Below are 19,072 nucleotides of genomic sequence, written 5' to 3'. Positions count from 1 at the left end.
AAGTTTGTACGCACAGTAAAACTTGCTAAGTTCCTTTGTATTTGTTAACAGAATGGTATTTGAATATGTTAGTACAAAAAAACCCAACACCATAATTTGTTTATTATTATTTTGCGTTGACTTTAAGAGAATGCGAAAGATTTTAATTATAGTTTTTTATTCTTCTTGTGATTATTAAAATACTCCAAAATATTGTGTGTGCAACCGCAAAGTTATGTTCTTCTTTGGCTATGTGGTTTCAAACAATCCAATGCTTGCAAGTGAGGAAACGCTTTCATAAAAATTTTGTCTGCGTTGTCATTTTTCTGAAACCAAACAAATGGTTTGCCTGCATACGTAAACATTTCTCGTCACACACTCACTTATTATTATTTTAATATACTTTCGAAATATTTGTCTTTGTTTTTAAATAAAAACCTAAAAATTTACATATTATGCGTCAGGAGTTTCACACACACACATACGCACAGTTTGTTTTAAATTTCTTAATTGGATTTGTTTCTCTCGACGAAATAAATCTCAATTGTATTCACATTTGCCAATGACTTTTTGCTGTGGCATTTGAACGAATAAGCACTTTTATGCTAACCACAAAACTCTAAAACGCTCAAAAGCTTAGCAGATGTAGACAAGTATATGAGGGTGCACATAACACTCACAAACACACACACTCCCACCCATTTTCCACATATCCCGAATAGTTTTTAACAGGATTTGTATTTCTGCAGTTTTCAATGTTTTTATCCTTTCTGGCTGAGATTGGATGGCAGCATATGTTGCGGCTAAAACTAAAACCTGTTATGAAATATTGGCAATACGTTTGAAATTGATTCATACACGAATATTCGGAACATTCAAACACACATCCGCATGTGGGTATTTGTTTGTTGGTATGTACATATGGATTTTTAACATATTCCACTTGAACAAAATTGCCTTTGTCATAGAAATTCTGCATAGTCGATACGATACGTTGCGATACTCTCAATGTTGCCAATAAAGTCATGTTGAATGAATTACAAATTTGTTTGTTTTCAAAACAAACTACAAAAATATTTGCGGTCAATGTATTTGGGTTAATACTCACTCTGTCACTCGGGCCAACAGGTTGATGAGAAAATATGGAAAAATACAGAAAAAATTGCAAAATATTTGCCAAATTGAAATCATGTAACAACAATATAACGAAAAGTTGAATGAGTCGATCTAGACATGTGTGTCCGTCCGTCTCTCCATTATAATTTGTAAACACGATACAGGCCACAGTTATGGACCAATCTTTACGAAATTTTGCATGTAGGATGGGTTTGGGCCAATGAAGACCCCTATTGTTTTTGGTAAAGGGATGAAATGAACCAAAAACTTTATTTTGGTCTGATTTTCTGGTCGCTCCAGACGCCGCAATTATGGTCCAAACATCGAGAAAATTAACATGGAGAAGGCTATCGAGCCAAAGAATAAGTATGCCTCTTTTTTAATGAAGATCGGCCAATATTTAGCGGGCCAAATATACCCTGACTTTTGTTTGACAAATTACAAAAATTGTATTCTATAGCGTATTAATTTACTCATGAAGAACATAGACCCGAAAAGTTGATAGTATATCTAAGAGGAGTGATTGGCCTTTAAATTGATACCAATTATATTGTCGCATGTACTCGGATGTGGGAGTTACACTTAAATATTTACAGGTGCTTACGTACTGAGATATTATTTAGTAACCAATTTCCACACTGGAAGGCGAAAATATAGCTCTAATCGGTTTGACATTTTCCACGAGGGTCCAGGTATGGTCAAAGACAACGCCTATAATTTTCGGTGATGATTAGATAATAATTTTGGGATGAAGTGGAGCAAAAAGTTATTTTTTTGTGTGTTTTTCGAGTCGATCTATAGGCCACAATTATAAGCCGAACATCACAACACAGCCCACGGTGAAGGGAATCTGGACAAGTAATTAGAGGGGCTGTACTGAATATTAGTAATATTCGGAATATGTGTCTGTGTAGGAAGAGGCGCTGTTGACCTCTAATCGGGCAATAGGGTGCAAATATCGCGAACTATTGCCCAGGCTCAGAATAAACATCCGCAGAAAGTTAGAGTTCCGTGGAAGTTGTGTAGGGTATCGTATGGTCGGCCCCGTCCGACTATACTGCTCCGCTCACTGGTTTATTTAAATAAGTTTTTATTATTTCCGAGGACGCTGAAGGGTTCATATTACTGTACCATACGCCTATCTTCCAAATTTGTAGTGCTACGTCTACGGCCACGTTGTTCAGTCTTTACACCCTTCAACACCCTATGGTACAGGGTACTATGTCTTCGTGCATATGTTTGTAACATACAAAAGGAAACGAGATAGACACATCGTTCCTTTTGAGAATATGCATAGAATAACTTTTTGAGTCGATTTATGAATGTCCGTCCGTCTGTTGGTGTTAAATTGTAAAAAAGTACAGGTCGCATTTATGATCCGATTTTGATGAAATTTGGTACAGCTCATTTGTTTGGCCCAAGTACGAACGCTATTGAAATTGGAAAAATTTTGTTCAGATTTCGATATAGCTTCCATATATATTTCGTCTGATTTAATGTAAACGGTGCACCAAAGTCCCTATATATCATTCGATTTCAACGAAAATTGGTATAGCGTACTGAAATGAGTCTAGAAATATGTGTGTTAAGTTTCGTTAAAATCGGTTCAGATTTAAATATAGCCCCCATATATAGTTTCGTCCGATTTAATATAAATGGTGCATCAAAGTCCCTATATATCTTTCGATTTGCACTAAATTCGGCAGATCGTACTTAATTGAATCTATAATGATGTATGCTATGTTTCGTGAAAATCAGTTCAGATTTAGATATAGCTCCCATATATATTTTGGTCCGATTTAATGTAAATGATTTACTAATGTCCATATATATCTGTCGATTTGGACGAAATTTGGTACAGCAGACTTAGAATGACGTTTATAGATCCCCATATAGGCGTATTCTACCATAATGTAGGGGATAGTCGTTACTCGAAATTGTCTGTTTTTACCCAACAAAGTATGGAATTCTAAGACGATTTAGACATCTGTTGTAATCATCCCGCCATCTAAAGATATCGTGATAAAAATCTCGAACCTGACGACAATGAAATATATAGGTCAGCATTTAGGCATATCATAGGCATATCAATATAATGATAACCCCAAATATATTTAATCAATATTGGAGTTATATGAAAACATTGGCATATAAAGAACAATTTCTATTAAGAGTTTTTAAACTATGACAGCTTCAAAATGTGAATGGTCGTTCATTGGTGACAAGCATTGGTGTACATTTAGTATTCCCTGATAAGAAACCTTTTATTTTCTGTGAATCCAAAATTTTAATCGACATCCGCTTCAGTTGGAAACCAGGTCTTACACCTTCAAAACATCTAAAAATGGGACAAACTCCATAAATCAGGGCTATATCGAAACATCCACCTCTGTATTGATAATTTTTCCCAGAACGTATTTTATCATCTGAGAATTCGAAATGCCAAACCACACCCAACATCAGTATATGCTCTATTTTTAAAGGTCATATGTATTCGTTAATACTTCTATCGCATTCTTAAGGTTAAAATTAATTTTACATTCATGTAGGAACATAAAAATAATGTTGTCTACTTTACAGACGTACTGCACCACATGGTGTGCACAAGGAATATAGCCTTTACAAATGAGTTTGCTGTCAAATACGACTGCAATAAAATAATAAAACATTTTGTGAACTGTATTAATACACATGACCGCACACTGTATTAACGGCTCATGTATAGCACTTTTACCATGGCAATCACAAACAAATCGAAAAAATAACAAACAATACATCGACTTCACAAACTTCAAAATATTCACAACAAAAATCGGAAAATAAAATATTTAGAATAATAAAAAGGACTAACAACAAAATGGCCCTAACAGTTTCGTAAGTGCATTCATTTTAGAGATTTTCATCAATTATTCTAAATGTTTTAGTATTTCCAACTGAAAATACAGATGGACTTCATTTGCCACAGCTAAAAGTCTGGTAAATGTGGGTACGGAAGCGGTGTGCACCTTGTGCGATAATATTTTGTGTTTCAGTGACTTGAAAACTAAGGCAATTAGTTACTACAAAGCCGAAAGTCCAGCACAAGGTCTAAGTATATCAACAATAACGGGTCATAATCGTTTTTCGCTGGTTGCATTTTCGGAGGTGGTCTTACGACCCGCCATACACATTATACAATATCCACAATTAAGCAAGTATGCTGTGTTCACATGTAAGTAAATGAAATGTTGGTATAAACAACTTAAATCCTGACATTTGTTATCCTCTTCCAGCTAATGACATTTTAACCTTTGTGGATCTCCATTTCACCGAATACGATTTGTTGATCGCTTTGTCTGGTTATCCGCATTACACCATTTGTATTTGGAATTTTCGTACCGGTCAATTGCTGTGTCAAGTGGCCACCATGAAGGAGTCATTGTCATATTCTCTGCAATGTTCCGGACATCATATCCCACAAATTGTTCAATATTCCGAATGGAATCATCAATTAATGATTTGGGAAATGTGTTACTCGGCAACAGATGTAAATTTGCATGAAATATCACATATCACTCTGGGCACAGAGTATGCATTGTGCAATGCTCTATCACTGTGTTATGGTGAGGATAATAATTTATATATTGTGGATAATTTTGGTGCAGTATCAATGGTGAGTATCGTAGTAGAATGGCATAGATAATATTTTAGAAACGTATAACCAATGGCTGTCTACGAGAAACCATTGGTTTTACCTTGTAGATCTTTGGACTAAAATTCAAACCTCCGGTTCTTAACACTATATTGCCGAAGGCAGTCATTTTGACCGTTTTTCAATTTCAAGTACAAAAACAATTGTGTATATTATGACCTAGCTTTTTAAAATTTGGTGGCTTTTTGTACCACTTAGAACTACGTTTATTAATCATAGTAGCTGCTTCCTCCCCTCTTTGATTCCCCGTATTCACATGTGCTATACCTATATTGCCTAAAAGCGGTCATTTTGACCTTTTGTGAAATATTAAATAATCAAACTACTTGTATTATTGTATAAAGTAAATTTCTTATATGACCAGATCAGTACAACAACATCGTTTGCTACTCTAGAAACACAGACGAACACACAACTCGGGAAAAATAAATTTTATATTTCCAGTCGATTTCACTCTTAGAGTAAAGACTTCCTCTTCTTCGAACATTTCGTCCGCGCTCCTATTTTTCAAAATAATAACACCGTTTTGTATGATTGTAAATAATGAAAAAAAATATTAAAAAAATTTCTTTACACAATAAAAATTCTTTCAGAATGAGGTCATTTTTACCGATTTTAGGCAATATAGGTGTATACAAAATTCCCGTCTTTCTAGTGTTAAAGATGTCCAACCTTCGTCTTTATTGTAAAAATACTAATTTATATTCCGAATTAATATATGGCTACTTTATATTACCCATCTAAAGAGAAAATTAGGGAAAAATATATTTTTTTAACATCAGGGATTTAAATTACGTTGCCCAATAAGCATAACGACATTATCTACATGACAAGCTAGTTTCAAACCGAAGAGTGGGATAACATTTTGCCTTGTAGTGCAATCAGGAATGTTTGGTTTCTATCCGACTCATAAGTCGACTCCGAACGTCTATATTAATTATCCGTACGTCTATATTAATAAAAGAGCTACGTGATTGACGGACTGTATGATTGACTTAACGATTCGTCAACGCCCAGACGAAGCGACTGAAGCTAGAATCTTGAAATTTGGGTCCACTAAATTTGGAATTGGATGAACCGATAGATCTGGAATGCTGAAATTGGAAAAAAGTATTACTATTGGATTTTGTGATGTAGTTAGATATGGAAAATTGTTCTAACGGGTCAAATGTAAGATACGATTAGGACTTTGATGATCCGATAGAACAGGAATTCTGAAATTTGGATAGAATTGGGCTTTGGAAATTTGCACTTGTGGTATTCAATTTGATAACAGGCGAATGGAGTGTCCGCCTTGAACCAAACTTTGTACAACCATTACCTTTACCAAATCTAGATGAAGTCCGAAGATCGAACGTCGCTTTTGTCAAAGAAAAACTTAAAATCTACCGAATTTTCTCTTTGTTCACTTCCATTTTTAACACCCTGTAACTCACAACTTAAGGGAACCTCCACCCCGTCCGACTTTTGAACTTTCTTTACTGGTTTATTTCCTATTGACCTACTGGCTTCTGACCAGCTGACTTCTTCCAAACTGGAGACACTTATATTTTTTGTACGATTATGGAATATGGGTTTATGGAATTATAGAATCTATTTTAAATTTGTTATTTTCTCCCCCCATAAGGCGTGTCTGTCACTCGGAAGTGAAAGGTATAAGGCTCATTCGATGAATATGTTCAACATACATAATTCCACGTTATGATATGGGCATTTTGGTAGATACTCTGCAACTCATACAGTGTTTAGTGAATAAAAGTTCAATATATGTCGATGTTTGGTAATAGTCCATATACATCATTCGACCTAAGTGTCTATAATTTGGTTGTTCGGCTTCGACTTATGGAGGGTAAAATTTGTTCGCTTTTCCGTTTATAACTCATACATATTGTTAAAACGTTTATCTTTTGTCTGCTGGAAGGTCAAGTAGCAAAATGGGCTACATCCGTTCATGTTTAAACATAGTTCCCATAGAACAACACCCCCCATTTTTTTAGAGTTTGGAAAATTTTCAACTGAAATGGCTGTAATTTTCATGGTTCACTTTGTGACATATCATCGACATTTTAGATTTTCAGCACAATTTTCCCATCATAAAATTAATAATTTACGTTTAAGATATGAGATTTTAGGAAAAATTCCCATTAAAATTTGCCGATATTTGCAATGAAAAAAATATTGTCCGAATAGGATTTCGTTTTTTATATATTTCAGTTCACCTATGTTGAAAATCTTAGAGAAATTCGCATCAAAAGTAATACCAGCAATAATACCTAGTGAATATTTTAACCTTTAAATTCGAACATCTACATATTATAATATAGTTTAGATATCAATACTAGATATCAATCAAATAAGGGTGTGTGGGTATGAAATAATTATCGCGAACGTTTGCCTAAGCTCAAAACTTAGGTCTATAGAAAGATAAAGTCTAGTTGTAGTTGTGTAAGTTATCAGTCGGTCCCGAGTTTCAACTATACTTTCTTTAATAACTTTTTGTTAATTTGTTTCCATATTTCTTGTTTTCAGGTCCAAGTTGGTCAATTTTTCCTAAAACCTCAATGGTCCGTGGACAATACCGAAGACGCACCAAAACAATATCAACTCAGTAGTCATAAACAAGGTCTACTGGTCCACTGCAAAGATGCAATATATTACATAAAGAAAAAGATAAATGTGTGGACGGCAGAATGGATAGTCAACGATTTTCTGAATATTGAAATTTTCAAGATAATTTCCAATATAAATGGTGATATATTTGCTTCTGGCGATTTAGGAAATCTCTATCAATTTGACACCTCTAACGATCAGCCAGTCTTAACGGACCTTTACACTTTCAACCAGAACTGCATTGATTTTGTAATTTTGAAAGCCGTAAAAGAGGAATGTCTTGTACAACTGACCTATGGAAATAGACTGAGAGCAGTGGAAATGGACAAGATAAATATTTACTCTGAATTGGAAATTCCCGATGCCAATACGATTGTCGGACACAATGTGGAACCCTATGTGGTAGTGGGAACATCTACTGGGAAGTTGCATTTTCTAAATTATGCCAATGTTTCGGAACCCCAAGAAGTGGGAGTTATAGAAACCGATAATGGTTATGCTTTGGCTGGAATACAACTTCTTGATGATGTGGCCTTATATCACAATATTTACTATGACTTTTATTTGGTGAAAGCAGATTTTCAGCAAAACAAATTCTTCGAAATGGCTCCACTTATAAAAGTACCCGAAGCAATTAATGTTAGTAAATTCTTTTTGTCTGATGGTCACCGAGCTTTAATGTTCGTAAATCGTGATGAGGAACTCAAAATACCTCATGCTCGTGAGCTTTGGTGTTTTTCGTGGAATCTGAAGAAAAAGGAAATAATACGCCATGATTATGAACTTCCACATGCATATCGAGATATAAGCGATGTATTGGTACCCGCAAAGGATATTGTGGAATTTATGGGTGTGCGTCTGGAATCCTGCATTATAGATATTTTGAATTTGAATAGTAAAACAAACGAATTGTTGTTGTTGTCATCGATGCAAACACCACATTTGTGTAATATTATTGGTATATCTGGCGCAAGAAATCTTTTGACATGGGGCATAGATGGTACATATGTGCATTTTCGTACTCATAAGAAATCAACGAAACCTTATGCCATTGGACAAATGCTGCAAAATAAATATCATCCCAGGGTGGTGCAAAAGGTCATGGAGTCCTTGAATTCGAAGTAAGTTAAAATTTAATGAATACATGAAATTTTATAACCTTTGGAATATTAAAAATATAATAAAATATATTAAAATTGTCATTATTCGAAATATTCAGTGGAGACCCCATAATGTATAATATATTCTTGGCCAGATTAAAATTATGTGTGGATATGTGCATTTCCGTCCGTCTATCTGTCCGACTAATAAAATCTCGATAGAGCTTTCAATATTTAAGATAAAGCTTTGAAATGTTGCACATTCGTTGTTACTTTTCCTGGAATTGAAAATGGAATATATCAGTCGACGTACAGCCCATATATAACTGTACCTCCCTAATATTCGGTTTTTTGGATTTTTGGCACGTAATTCAACCGAATTGTATATAATTTGATATTTTGAGTTTTTATTTAATAACGCATTTTACCCATTATTCGGTATTGTGGGAAGTCTGTCACGGTTTCAATCAAATTGGATGTAATTTAGTACTTTTGATTGTCATTGTATAGCAAAGCTTTCAAGTTATCCTACCAAAACTTATTAATATTAGCACACAGTTTACGATTGCGCCAATATAAGGAATACTTATTTGGTATTTTGGACATTATGGACGCATTTTCTCATTGGATGTCAAATTTTCCTACCAAAAGTTTACAATTACATAGACCGCCATATATAAAGTTCCCAAACGATTCAGATATTTTAAATATATATTTCAAAGAAATCTTCTCTGCACAAATGCTGCTAACATAGCATTATTCTCAGTTTTTCGTCTCGCAGCAGGACATTTTCAACCCTATAAACTTGACCGGAAAGAGCTTTTCTAAATGTCCTTGAGGACGTGTTGCTTTTGTAATTCAATCTGATGATATGCAACGGTATAGAAATAATACCACATGAATCTTTGATACAGACGACGAAAATGGGGTTGGCTTGTGTGATTCAAACTTGTGTGCACCCACATCGCACTATGTCGCGAGTTCATATAAACAGCGGCCAAAAATAGAAGGAGTTATCGTAAGGTTATGAAATTTGGTACATGTGCTTATTATTGGCCCAAAGAGCACCTGACAAAAAAATTGGATATGTCGGGCCAATATTTGGTATACCTCCCATATAATGGGTCTTGAGAATGCCACCCTTTTTGTCCTATAAAATCTTTAATATTCAAATAAAATTGCCAATTTACATTTAATAAGGCCTATAAAGCAACTGACCAAAAACTGGGTAGATCGGACCAAGATTTGATATACCTACAATACAAAGGGTCTTGAAAAATCCGATTTTTGGACCTATAAATAGTTTATATTTATCCAAATTCCACGAAAATGTTCATGTCTTCGTCCAAATTACATCAAATTTGGGCGAAGACGGTAATAGGTGTTGTAATTTAGTTGTTGGCCCATATTTCAGGTACCTACCATACCAAAAGTCCCTACAAATTTAACTTTCTGTACTATAAAATCGTTATATACAGCCAAATTAAGTATAGTAGTTTTATTTTTGTTATTTTTATTATAATATAACAAATATTTGATATCCTTTAATAATTAATAAATTACTTTTTTTATCATTCACAACATTTTCAAACCACACACCAGATATATATATATATATATATATAATATTGTTTTCCCAAATGTACGATTTAGTATCATCCACATTATAATCTCGGCCCTTTACTTTATGACTGTTTAAGGATATTACAAGGTCGGATTGTAATATAAAATACTAAATAAAATCCTTATTTAACTCGGCTTTAACAAAAGTTCGGGCTGCTACTAATTATTTGTTGACATGACTTGTTAGCATCTTGTGAAAGTCGCTCAAAAGGTATTGTACTGCACTTTGCATATCCCATGCCATGAACTAATATTTTTCTGTATGTATGAACTTTCCACAAAGGTAATTCATGTGCGACCTATAAATTTAGATTATAAGATTATGTTTCAAATGATCTGATAAATAAGTATAATCTTCAAACTGACTGAAAATTTATTTAAAAGCTATATTTTAAAACCAATTCTCCCATATCTCCTCTTCGAATAACGTTTTCACCACTTAATTGCACATTTTATGTAAAATATTGTATTATTACTATGTTCTGAATCCATTTTCTCCTTCCTATTTGACCCTCAATAACTTATTTAATTGTATACGTAACATAACATTCGCTTCTAACCATTTCGTGAATATGCCATATTTTTTCATAAGGTGATCACCAAAAAAGTTAAATAACTCTTAGGACCGCAGGATTCCGCAGCTAATTTTTTTTATTCCTCAAAAAACACACTTTTTACCACTCAAATAAAAAAAAAAATTAGAGCTAACCTTTTTTAAACTTTTTTTCTGCTCCACTGATTTCAAAATTTGGTTTACAAATTTGATGAATTAAGTACTACAAGTGTGGACGACTGTATACACCATATGATATCTATATACATACAAACTAAAGCGAATCCTAGTTTTTACATCCACAGCAACTAAAATAAACACTTTTATAATAACCGTTAATTTGAATACTCAAATATTTGAGCATCAGAAAAACACACCCATTTTTCGAAAATATGGTAAAACATCAGTTTATAAATAATTATCAGATTTGAACCTTTGTAGAGACAAAACTACTCGATATATCGATGTAAAATTTCATATTTATACTAATTGGAGTATTTGTCCTCCGGGGTACTTGGTTTTGACCATTTTTGGCCGCGGTCGTGGCACTGTGCATTGTGAACGTTGTGGCAGTTTACCGACAATTTGAAGTCTTTATTAAGGTACTAGCTTCGCGGCATATCTTGCCGAAAAATAACGCAGTTCTCTAATTTGTCCTATCACTCTCGGTATGTCTGACAACCTATCGGTAAAGATAACAGAAGAGATCCATGATTCTGGGCACGCTTGGCCTGCTGTCTCTTCTGGCTAATTAGGTGAAATGGGATATACGTTTTGATATAGCTCCCATATAACGGTACCACCCTATTTGTATACCTTCCACCATAGTATAGAGGGTATATTAATTTTGTCATTCCGTTTGTAACTCATCGACATATTCATTTCTGATTCTATAAAGTATATATATTCTTGATCGGGGTAAAATTCTTTGACGGTCTAGCCCTGCCAGTGCATCTTTTGTAATCACGCTATCTTTTGAAGGAATTGAGATAAGGTGCTAAAATTTTGCATAGGGTTACCTATTGTCTGCAATTTGAGATGGGCGAAGATGGGCTCTATCGGTCCACATTTTGGTGGCTACATATAACGGTTCCTCCAAATTTGCATTATTTTTAACCGAATTATCTGGAAATTAGTGTTTGGTGTTCTCATTGGGTAACAAATATACCTATTCAAAATTATAAATATTGATTTCCCTCCCATATAACTGGACCTTTCCTACCGAAATAGTTGTAATTTGGTATTTTGTACTCCCAATTTTTACGAAATCTCCTCATTAAAAATAATCAATATCGGTCCACTTTTTGCGGTAGCCCCATACCTGGACCTTGAGGATTTTTGGCAAGTTTTTCGATCGAATTGGCTGTAATTTGGCATGCTGGGTACTAAATCCACCCATTCTACATAACGGTACCATGGTAGCAAATCTCCGTACCAAACATTAATAATATTCGCCCCTTTTTACTGGTAGTCTCAATATAAAGGAAAGGAATGAAATAAAAAAACTTAATGGTGATTTTCGGAAATGAGCTATATCGATCCACATTTAGGCATCGTGAAGTTGAAACCTTCATTACAGTCAGTATACCTATGGTGGAGGGTATTAAAAGTTCGCCTAGCCGAACTAAACACCTTTTTTGAACCGAAGGGACTGTAATTTGGCATTTGGAGTTAATGGAGATTAAACAAACTTTTGCAGAACATTTCTGATATTGGACCATGTGTTCACATTGCCTTTATATGAAAGTTCTGCCCCTATTTCGGTAGTTAAAACTCTTAATCCAATTTTCCCAAAGAAGTTGCCGTTGTGACCTCAGTATCTGTAAATTGTTATTTAATTTTCTCAGAACCACCATTTTAGAATGATATAGAACATATAAAATGTCCCGACCAATTTTAGGTATTTTAAGGCAGATAGAAAAAGTTCTCCCAGACAAACTTAGCAAACGTTTTACCTATGTGTCTTTGCTGATCTCCGTTGACGTAGCCAAACGGAAATTTTTTTTAAGATTTACTGTTGAGAAACATCGCCTGTTCATAATGAGATAATTTTTTACAAAAGTGTCCTTTGTCCCTAGTCAGGTCAAGTTCCAAGATGACCGATTAACTTGTGAATGTTAATATATGTCAAAATGTTTCAATTTTCTCTACGTGGAAAATTGGGATTTATTTGACATTTTGCATTGAAACCCACTGGGTTAACTAAATCCGGGGACATAAACATTTTGCATGAATATGACTGCTACAGTAAACTGACATTTTCGGTATTTCGATATTTCAGAAAAATTACATTAAATATGGATTTATTTTAATATATCTGGGATCCAGTGGATTACAAAGTCTCCTGGAAAAAAATATCGATATAGCCTATTTTAGTACATCAGAATATTTAACAGCATTATTTTGTAGAGTAAGATCTTCTTTCAAGTGGGTTAAAAGCATCATTTCAATAAATGAGAGTGTAAAAATTCGTTCTGGAAAATTCATATTTGTTTCATAAGTATTTCGATATTATAATACGATACAATTTTATTAATAATTCTAATAAAAATTTTAATTCCAATTTTAGGTATCTGGTGTATCTCTATTCAGCTGGTGGTATAAAAGTAATGAAAATTGACTCCTCAGTAGTTCCACTGACGGAGAATATATACCTCAATTCTGAAATCCAAACTATGGAACATAAAGAAGTTCACACAATGCAAATTGAATCCATTCGTTCCGATGTCATAGTCGAGCATACACCCGAAGAAATTCAAGCTAGAGATCAACTGCTGCAGCAAATTCAAGAATTCGCCAAAGAAGTAACCGAACTTATAGATTACGACATATCAGTGACGGGGAAAACTCATGGCATTTACAAGAAATTCTGTTTACATCACAAGTGGTTAGAAATACTGCTGTCTGAAGCTCAAAAGCTGTGTGAAGTTGAAAAGAATTCCCTTGAACGGGCCATAGAAGATCAGTCACGTATACGTGATTGGATTCGAAATTTGATAATGGCAAATTCGAATAGTATTACCTTTAAAGTGCGGGCAATATTTTCGAATTTTTCATTTGAAAATTATGGCATGAGGAGAAGTAATGATCGGTTTGCTAAGCTATACGATTTGTATCGTTTTTATGGTGTGGAAAATATCGATGAGGAGAATGAGGAAGATGAGGAATTAATGGAGTTGCAGGAGGCATCGGGAGATAATGAAAGTATTGGTAGGGTCGTGGTCCAAGCTACGAAGAAACGCAAGTATCTCTATATACAAGGTTCGGCTTATGACCACATCATTTCCGATGAATTGGCACTGCAGGATATTGATAGTGTGACAGCCAATCAAATGTATAATCACGATGCCAAAGTACGTATACTCCTAACGGATCGCTTAAAGGAAGAATTTAACAAACGATTTGAGGATATTAGAAAAATTAAATTCGAACTTATGGAGGCAATATTGAGCACAAATAATACCCTGAATAAAATTTATGACAATATGAATTGTATGTTGCGACTACTCAAAATGGATACCTTTCAACCGCCTAAACTCTCGGTGCCCGAATGGAGCAACGATGAATTCATTCAGCGTATTATGGAAGTCGATGATTCCGAAATCAAGGCTATTAATCGACGTAAAAAGAAAGCTGAAATAACCACCGTAAAACATGGTCGTCTTCTGCTATGGTCGGTGGATTTTTGGGTCCGTTCTTTAATGATCATGATGGATGGTGTCTTGGAAAAACTATGGGAGGAGGAAATTAAAAAGGAAATACCAATTCCAGAATTTATGTTAAAGAAAGAAGTCACCGAATACACATTGGAAGACCAGAAAGCATTGAGGGAGTATGAGGAGAAGGTGCGAATACTTACCGAAGATCGTAGAAAATATTTGAAAATTCTGACAGAAAATGATGCTCGGGTTAATGAAATGAAATCGAATTATATTTTGAAACTAAATGAACAAATCACACAAATGATGATAATCAAGCTGAAATATGATTTTGCCATAAAACATGTCCGGCTGAGGAATTTAAATATCAAAGTTATGTACTTTAAGAAGTTGCAGTGGCTAAAGAGGATATCACTGTTGAGGTAAGTCATATTGGCGAGGAACATTTGAAACAATTTTGGTATTCCCTTCATCATGAAATGAATCTTTAAACTATCTAAAATCTGTCGGGACCCTTATATGGTAAAACTTATATATTATGTACCGACTGTTAATATGTTTGTCAGTAGGATTTTTATCCTTTGTTACTTACTTAGCTGGCTTGTGGCAGAACTTTCATTCGCACGCAGACATGGCTTTATAAACCTCTGAACGGATAGGGCTGTCGAATGCGGCTTTATAGTCGACGAATTGGTGGAATGTGTCGATGTGTTTTTCGTGGGTCTTTTCCAGGATTTGGCGCAGATTCAAGATCTAGTGGTGGATTTGCCAGGTCTGAGGCCGCATTGGTATGGTACAATGATGTCATTGACCATATCTGACAACCAGTCTTGAAAAACAGCTTTATTCTTCTTTAGCCGATTGATTGCTATTCTGACCTCATCTTGAATACGTGGTATACACTATATACCGTCATCTCTTATTGGTTCTGATGTATCTTCTTCGCCGCTACTATTTGATACCAGTAGCTTTGCAAAATGATCCTTCCAGATCCTCAACACGTTGTCTGTATCTGTCACCAGGTTTCTTTCTTCAGCTCTACAGGAGGATGTACCTGCACCAGAGCCTTCGGTTTGATGTTTTAAAAAAATGGTAAAATGTCCGCACTTCATTGTGAAACCTGTACGTTGTGAAAATACGTTTCTCCTATCAGCTTTTCTCCCGATAATTCTCCATCGTATTACGTGTTGCTACTGTCTGCAGGGTTGCCCTATACGCTGCGTTTTTCACATCAGTAGCATTACGACACTCTTGATCGTACCACGGGTTTCTTGATTGTGGTTTTTGGTACCCAAGTGTTGCTATTGCTGCAGTTTTTAGGGAGTGGGTCATTCTTTGCCATTGTGCTTCTATATTATTATCGGGACAAGAAGTGCTTTCGTTAAGCAGGTCGGTAAGTTGAGCGGAGTAGGCTTCTGCTACCTGTTGTGTTTGCAGCTTTTCGCCGTCAAGTTTCCGTGTTGTGTTGGATCGAACCTTTGCGGCTACATTAAGACAAGTGGGAACCTTGGCTGCTACTAGGTAATGGTCCGAATCGATATTCGCTCCTCGGATCGATCGAACGCCTAAAACACTGAATAAATGCCTTCCGTCTATCACAACAAGATCGATTAGATTTCTCGTTGTTCGATCGGGAGAAGTCCATGTGGCCTTGTATATATCGAGATGATTGAATCTGGTGCTTCTAACTACCATGTATTTGCTGCCGCGAAGTCAATCAACCTCATGCCGTCATCTGATGTTTCTCTACAAAGTGCGCACATTCCAAGTGCATATTCGCAGATCGTGGTCCTTTTTACGTTTGCGAGGGTCGTTCTTTTTTTCGTTGCTTTTTCATAGTAGGAGGGGTTTTCCCAGTGTGGGCAACTAACCCGACGCCTCAACCCATTTGTTTACAGTTCTTATGGGTGAACTCATGGCACATATCAGCTCACTATTTCAACGGATGATGAAAATAGCTACCACAGGTGACATCGCGGGGAGGTCAGTGTCCACAATTGAGATAAAAGAGGGGCCAATAAGAGCCAGGGCTTCGCCATGTTAAAGCCAATCATGACCGTTACTTGGTATTCATCATCTCCTACTTACATGTATTTAGTCCGGTTAGAAAATTCGGGACTGGAGTGCAACCTTAATACCGCAGATATGTTCTAATTTGTTTATAATATTTTGATTTCAGAGCCAACATCGACAAAATCAGCGAATATGTTCTGCGCTATACCAAACTCTCAGAATGTTGGAGTAAATCTGTTGAAGAGCTCAAGGCCAAGGGCGAAACCTTAATGCAACGTGATCGTGTCATTGAACGTCAATTCAAGACCCAATATCTCAATATGATTCCACAGCATATGGGACCAGAGATGAATAAGATCTTCAAGAAACGTCCAAAAATGCCACCGAAAATTCTTCACTCTACCCTAATGTGTAAAGAACTATCCGCAAGGGTAAATACTAAAGCATTGCCGAAATATCCATTTCCATTGCCGAAAGATGTCACCGAATATTTGGATACATTGACATCGCTTGATGATGTTGGGAATATGACAAATACTTTGGAATCACGACACTGGGAACAGCTGACAAAAATGAGACGTCAAAAGATCGAAATTGAGCTGAGAATAAAAGCGGTTAATTTGCAATTAGCTGATTCGATAGCTGGAATGAATTATTTTTCCAAGGAATTGCAAAATTTGAAAAACACAAAGACGGAAGCTCAGCGGCAATTGCAGGAGGCTCAGGAGGAATATGTGAGTATTTTGAATTAAATCGGTTCAGTCGTTTTGATTTTTTTTTAAATTATCTGAAATGAACTGTACTCTCTTGTCTTTTCCAGCTCAAATCCGTTCAAAATCAAACCCTGGAACTGCGCTTAACTATGGGACAGGTGGAACTTAACATAATGGGTTCAATGGAGAAACTTCAGAATTGCATACTGATGCATGTGGATGATATAAATGATATCAATGCTTTGATTTGAGGATAAACGGCGAAGGGAACAAAATGAGAAGTATGTCAGAATTGTATTAGTGAATTTTAATTTTGTAGCTGATATCTTTACATTTATTGTTATCCACAGAATGGAAAAACTCAAAAAGCGTAGCCAGCTTATAGACACAGTGCGCCATGACTATGCTCACATTATGGAGCTGAGAACAATTTTGGAATTGCAACGTTTGCGAACATATCCTACATTGGGTCCAAATCCTGATCACTGCATGAAATAGACTTTGACATTATTTTTATAAACAACTTTTTTTAATTTGTATACAATAAAAATGATAGAAGTTAGGTCATGCCAATTTTGGCGTTTAATATTGGTATGACCTAGCTAGTAATAGAGTATAGCTTAAGAGGAATCGGTGTCGAATATTTATGGTATTGACGTGGAAACAAAAATTCAATCACTCCAATAAGTCATAAAACATAACTAATATGAATACACCAAGTTCGACTGAAGTTGATGGCATAGTTCTTTGTTGTTGTACCAACGAAATACATATTGTGGGTTATGGATTGTCTGGTACTGGTTCTCTATCTCCAAATTCAAAAATGTTGCATTTTAATGGATTGTGTACATAGAGAATTCGGCGATAGGTGAGTCGGCTTAGCTGGCACATAACCAATAGTTAATTATGTTTGGCAATGTAGAGTTTAAGATGTCGTTAATTAAGGCGTTCATGTCGACGATGTCGAGGGCTTCGATGAGTAGTCTTAGCTCAACTAAGATCAGGATGGTGCAACCGCCTATTCCTATTGGACAAGAAGCTAAGCCGAATCACCTATCGCCGAATCCTCTATGGACACAACCCATTCACGTTGCATAATGTTTGAATTTGGATCTGGAAGGAGGATTTGGAAAAGCTTCTGGTGTCAAATAGTGGCGTTGAAGAATATACCCTAGAACCAATAAGAGATGATGGTAGCAAAGATGAGGTCATAAAAGCAATTAATCGACTCAAGAACAACAAAGCAGCAGGAGCCGATGGGTTACCAGCCGAATTATTCAAGACCGGTTGCCAGATGCTGGTCAGGACCATCCACTGCTGATTAGTACAATTTGGCATACATGTTCAACGATTGGAACCTCAGCATCCTGTGTCCCGTGCACAAAAAAGGAGACAAGACGTTATGTGGCAACTATAGAGGAATAAGTCGCATATAAAGTGCTATCCAGTGTGCTGTGTGAACGATTGAAGCCAATGGTCAATGGCATCATCGGACCATACCAATGCGGCTTCAGACCTGGCAAATCCACCATTGACCAGATTTTCACTCTGCGCCAAATCCTGGAAAAGACCCACGAAAAACACATCGACACATACCACCTATTTGTCGACTATAAAGCCGCATTCGACAGCCCTATCCGTTCAGAGGTGTTTAAAGCCATGTCTGCGTTCGGCATCGCTGCAAAATTAATACGGCTATGCAGGATAACTTCAATACCGAACGAGGATTCAGACAAGGTGACAGTTTGTCGTGTGATCTTTTTAACATCCTACTGGAAAAGGTTATACGAGACGCAAAGGTGAACAGAAATGGCACTCTGTACACCAAACAACATCAGTTACTCGCCTACGCCGATGACATCGATATAATGGGTCGAACATTGCGAGCGGTAACAGCCACCTTTGAACAAATTGAAAAGGAGTCTGCCAAAGTGGGTCTGGTAGTAAAGCTGAGACCAAGCTGATGGTATCAACGCGCAAGACGTCCAGTAGACTCGGACCAACTGTGGAACTTG

At 35.9% G+C, this 19,072-nt stretch overlaps 1 protein-coding gene across 1 annotated transcript; it reads left to right on the top strand.

Moving 5' to 3' along the window:
• The first annotated feature begins 3,952 nt into the window (after nt 1-3,952).
• Nucleotides 3,953-17,308, top strand: LOC133324712 (uncharacterized). The gene is made up of 7 exons (XM_061533554.1): nt 3,953-3,969; nt 4,041-4,306; nt 4,368-4,747; nt 7,316-8,517; nt 13,242-14,753; nt 16,511-17,078; nt 17,165-17,308. The coding sequence occupies exons 1-7, from the start codon at nt 3,953-3,955 to the stop codon at nt 17,306-17,308; spliced, it is 4,089 nt and encodes a 1,362-aa protein (XP_061389538.1).
• The last annotated feature ends 1,764 nt before the right edge of the window (nt 17,309-19,072 follow it).

The sequence above is a fragment of the Musca vetustissima genome, unplaced genomic scaffold (genome assembly GCF_032173495.1).
Source record: "Musca vetustissima isolate MV318-11 ecotype Yass unplaced genomic scaffold, APGP_CSIRO_Mvet_v1 utg97036, whole genome shotgun sequence".
In the NCBI taxonomy this organism is placed as follows: Eukaryota; Metazoa; Arthropoda; class Insecta; order Diptera; family Muscidae; genus Musca; species Musca vetustissima.
Note: the sequence above shows the minus strand (reverse complement) of the source record. Positions and strands in the feature narration are given on the sequence as shown.

Excerpts from the sequence above, each read along its gene's own strand:
- LOC133324712 (XM_061533554.1), top strand. Across the intron at positions 4,307-4,367 it reads CAAGTATGCTGTGTTCACAT|CTAATGACATTTTAACCTTT; the intron begins GTAAGTAAATGA and ends ATCCTCTTCCAG. Across the intron at positions 8,518-13,241 it reads ATGGAGTCCTTGAATTCGAA|GTATCTGGTGTATCTCTATT; the intron begins GTAAGTTAAAAT and ends TTCCAATTTTAG.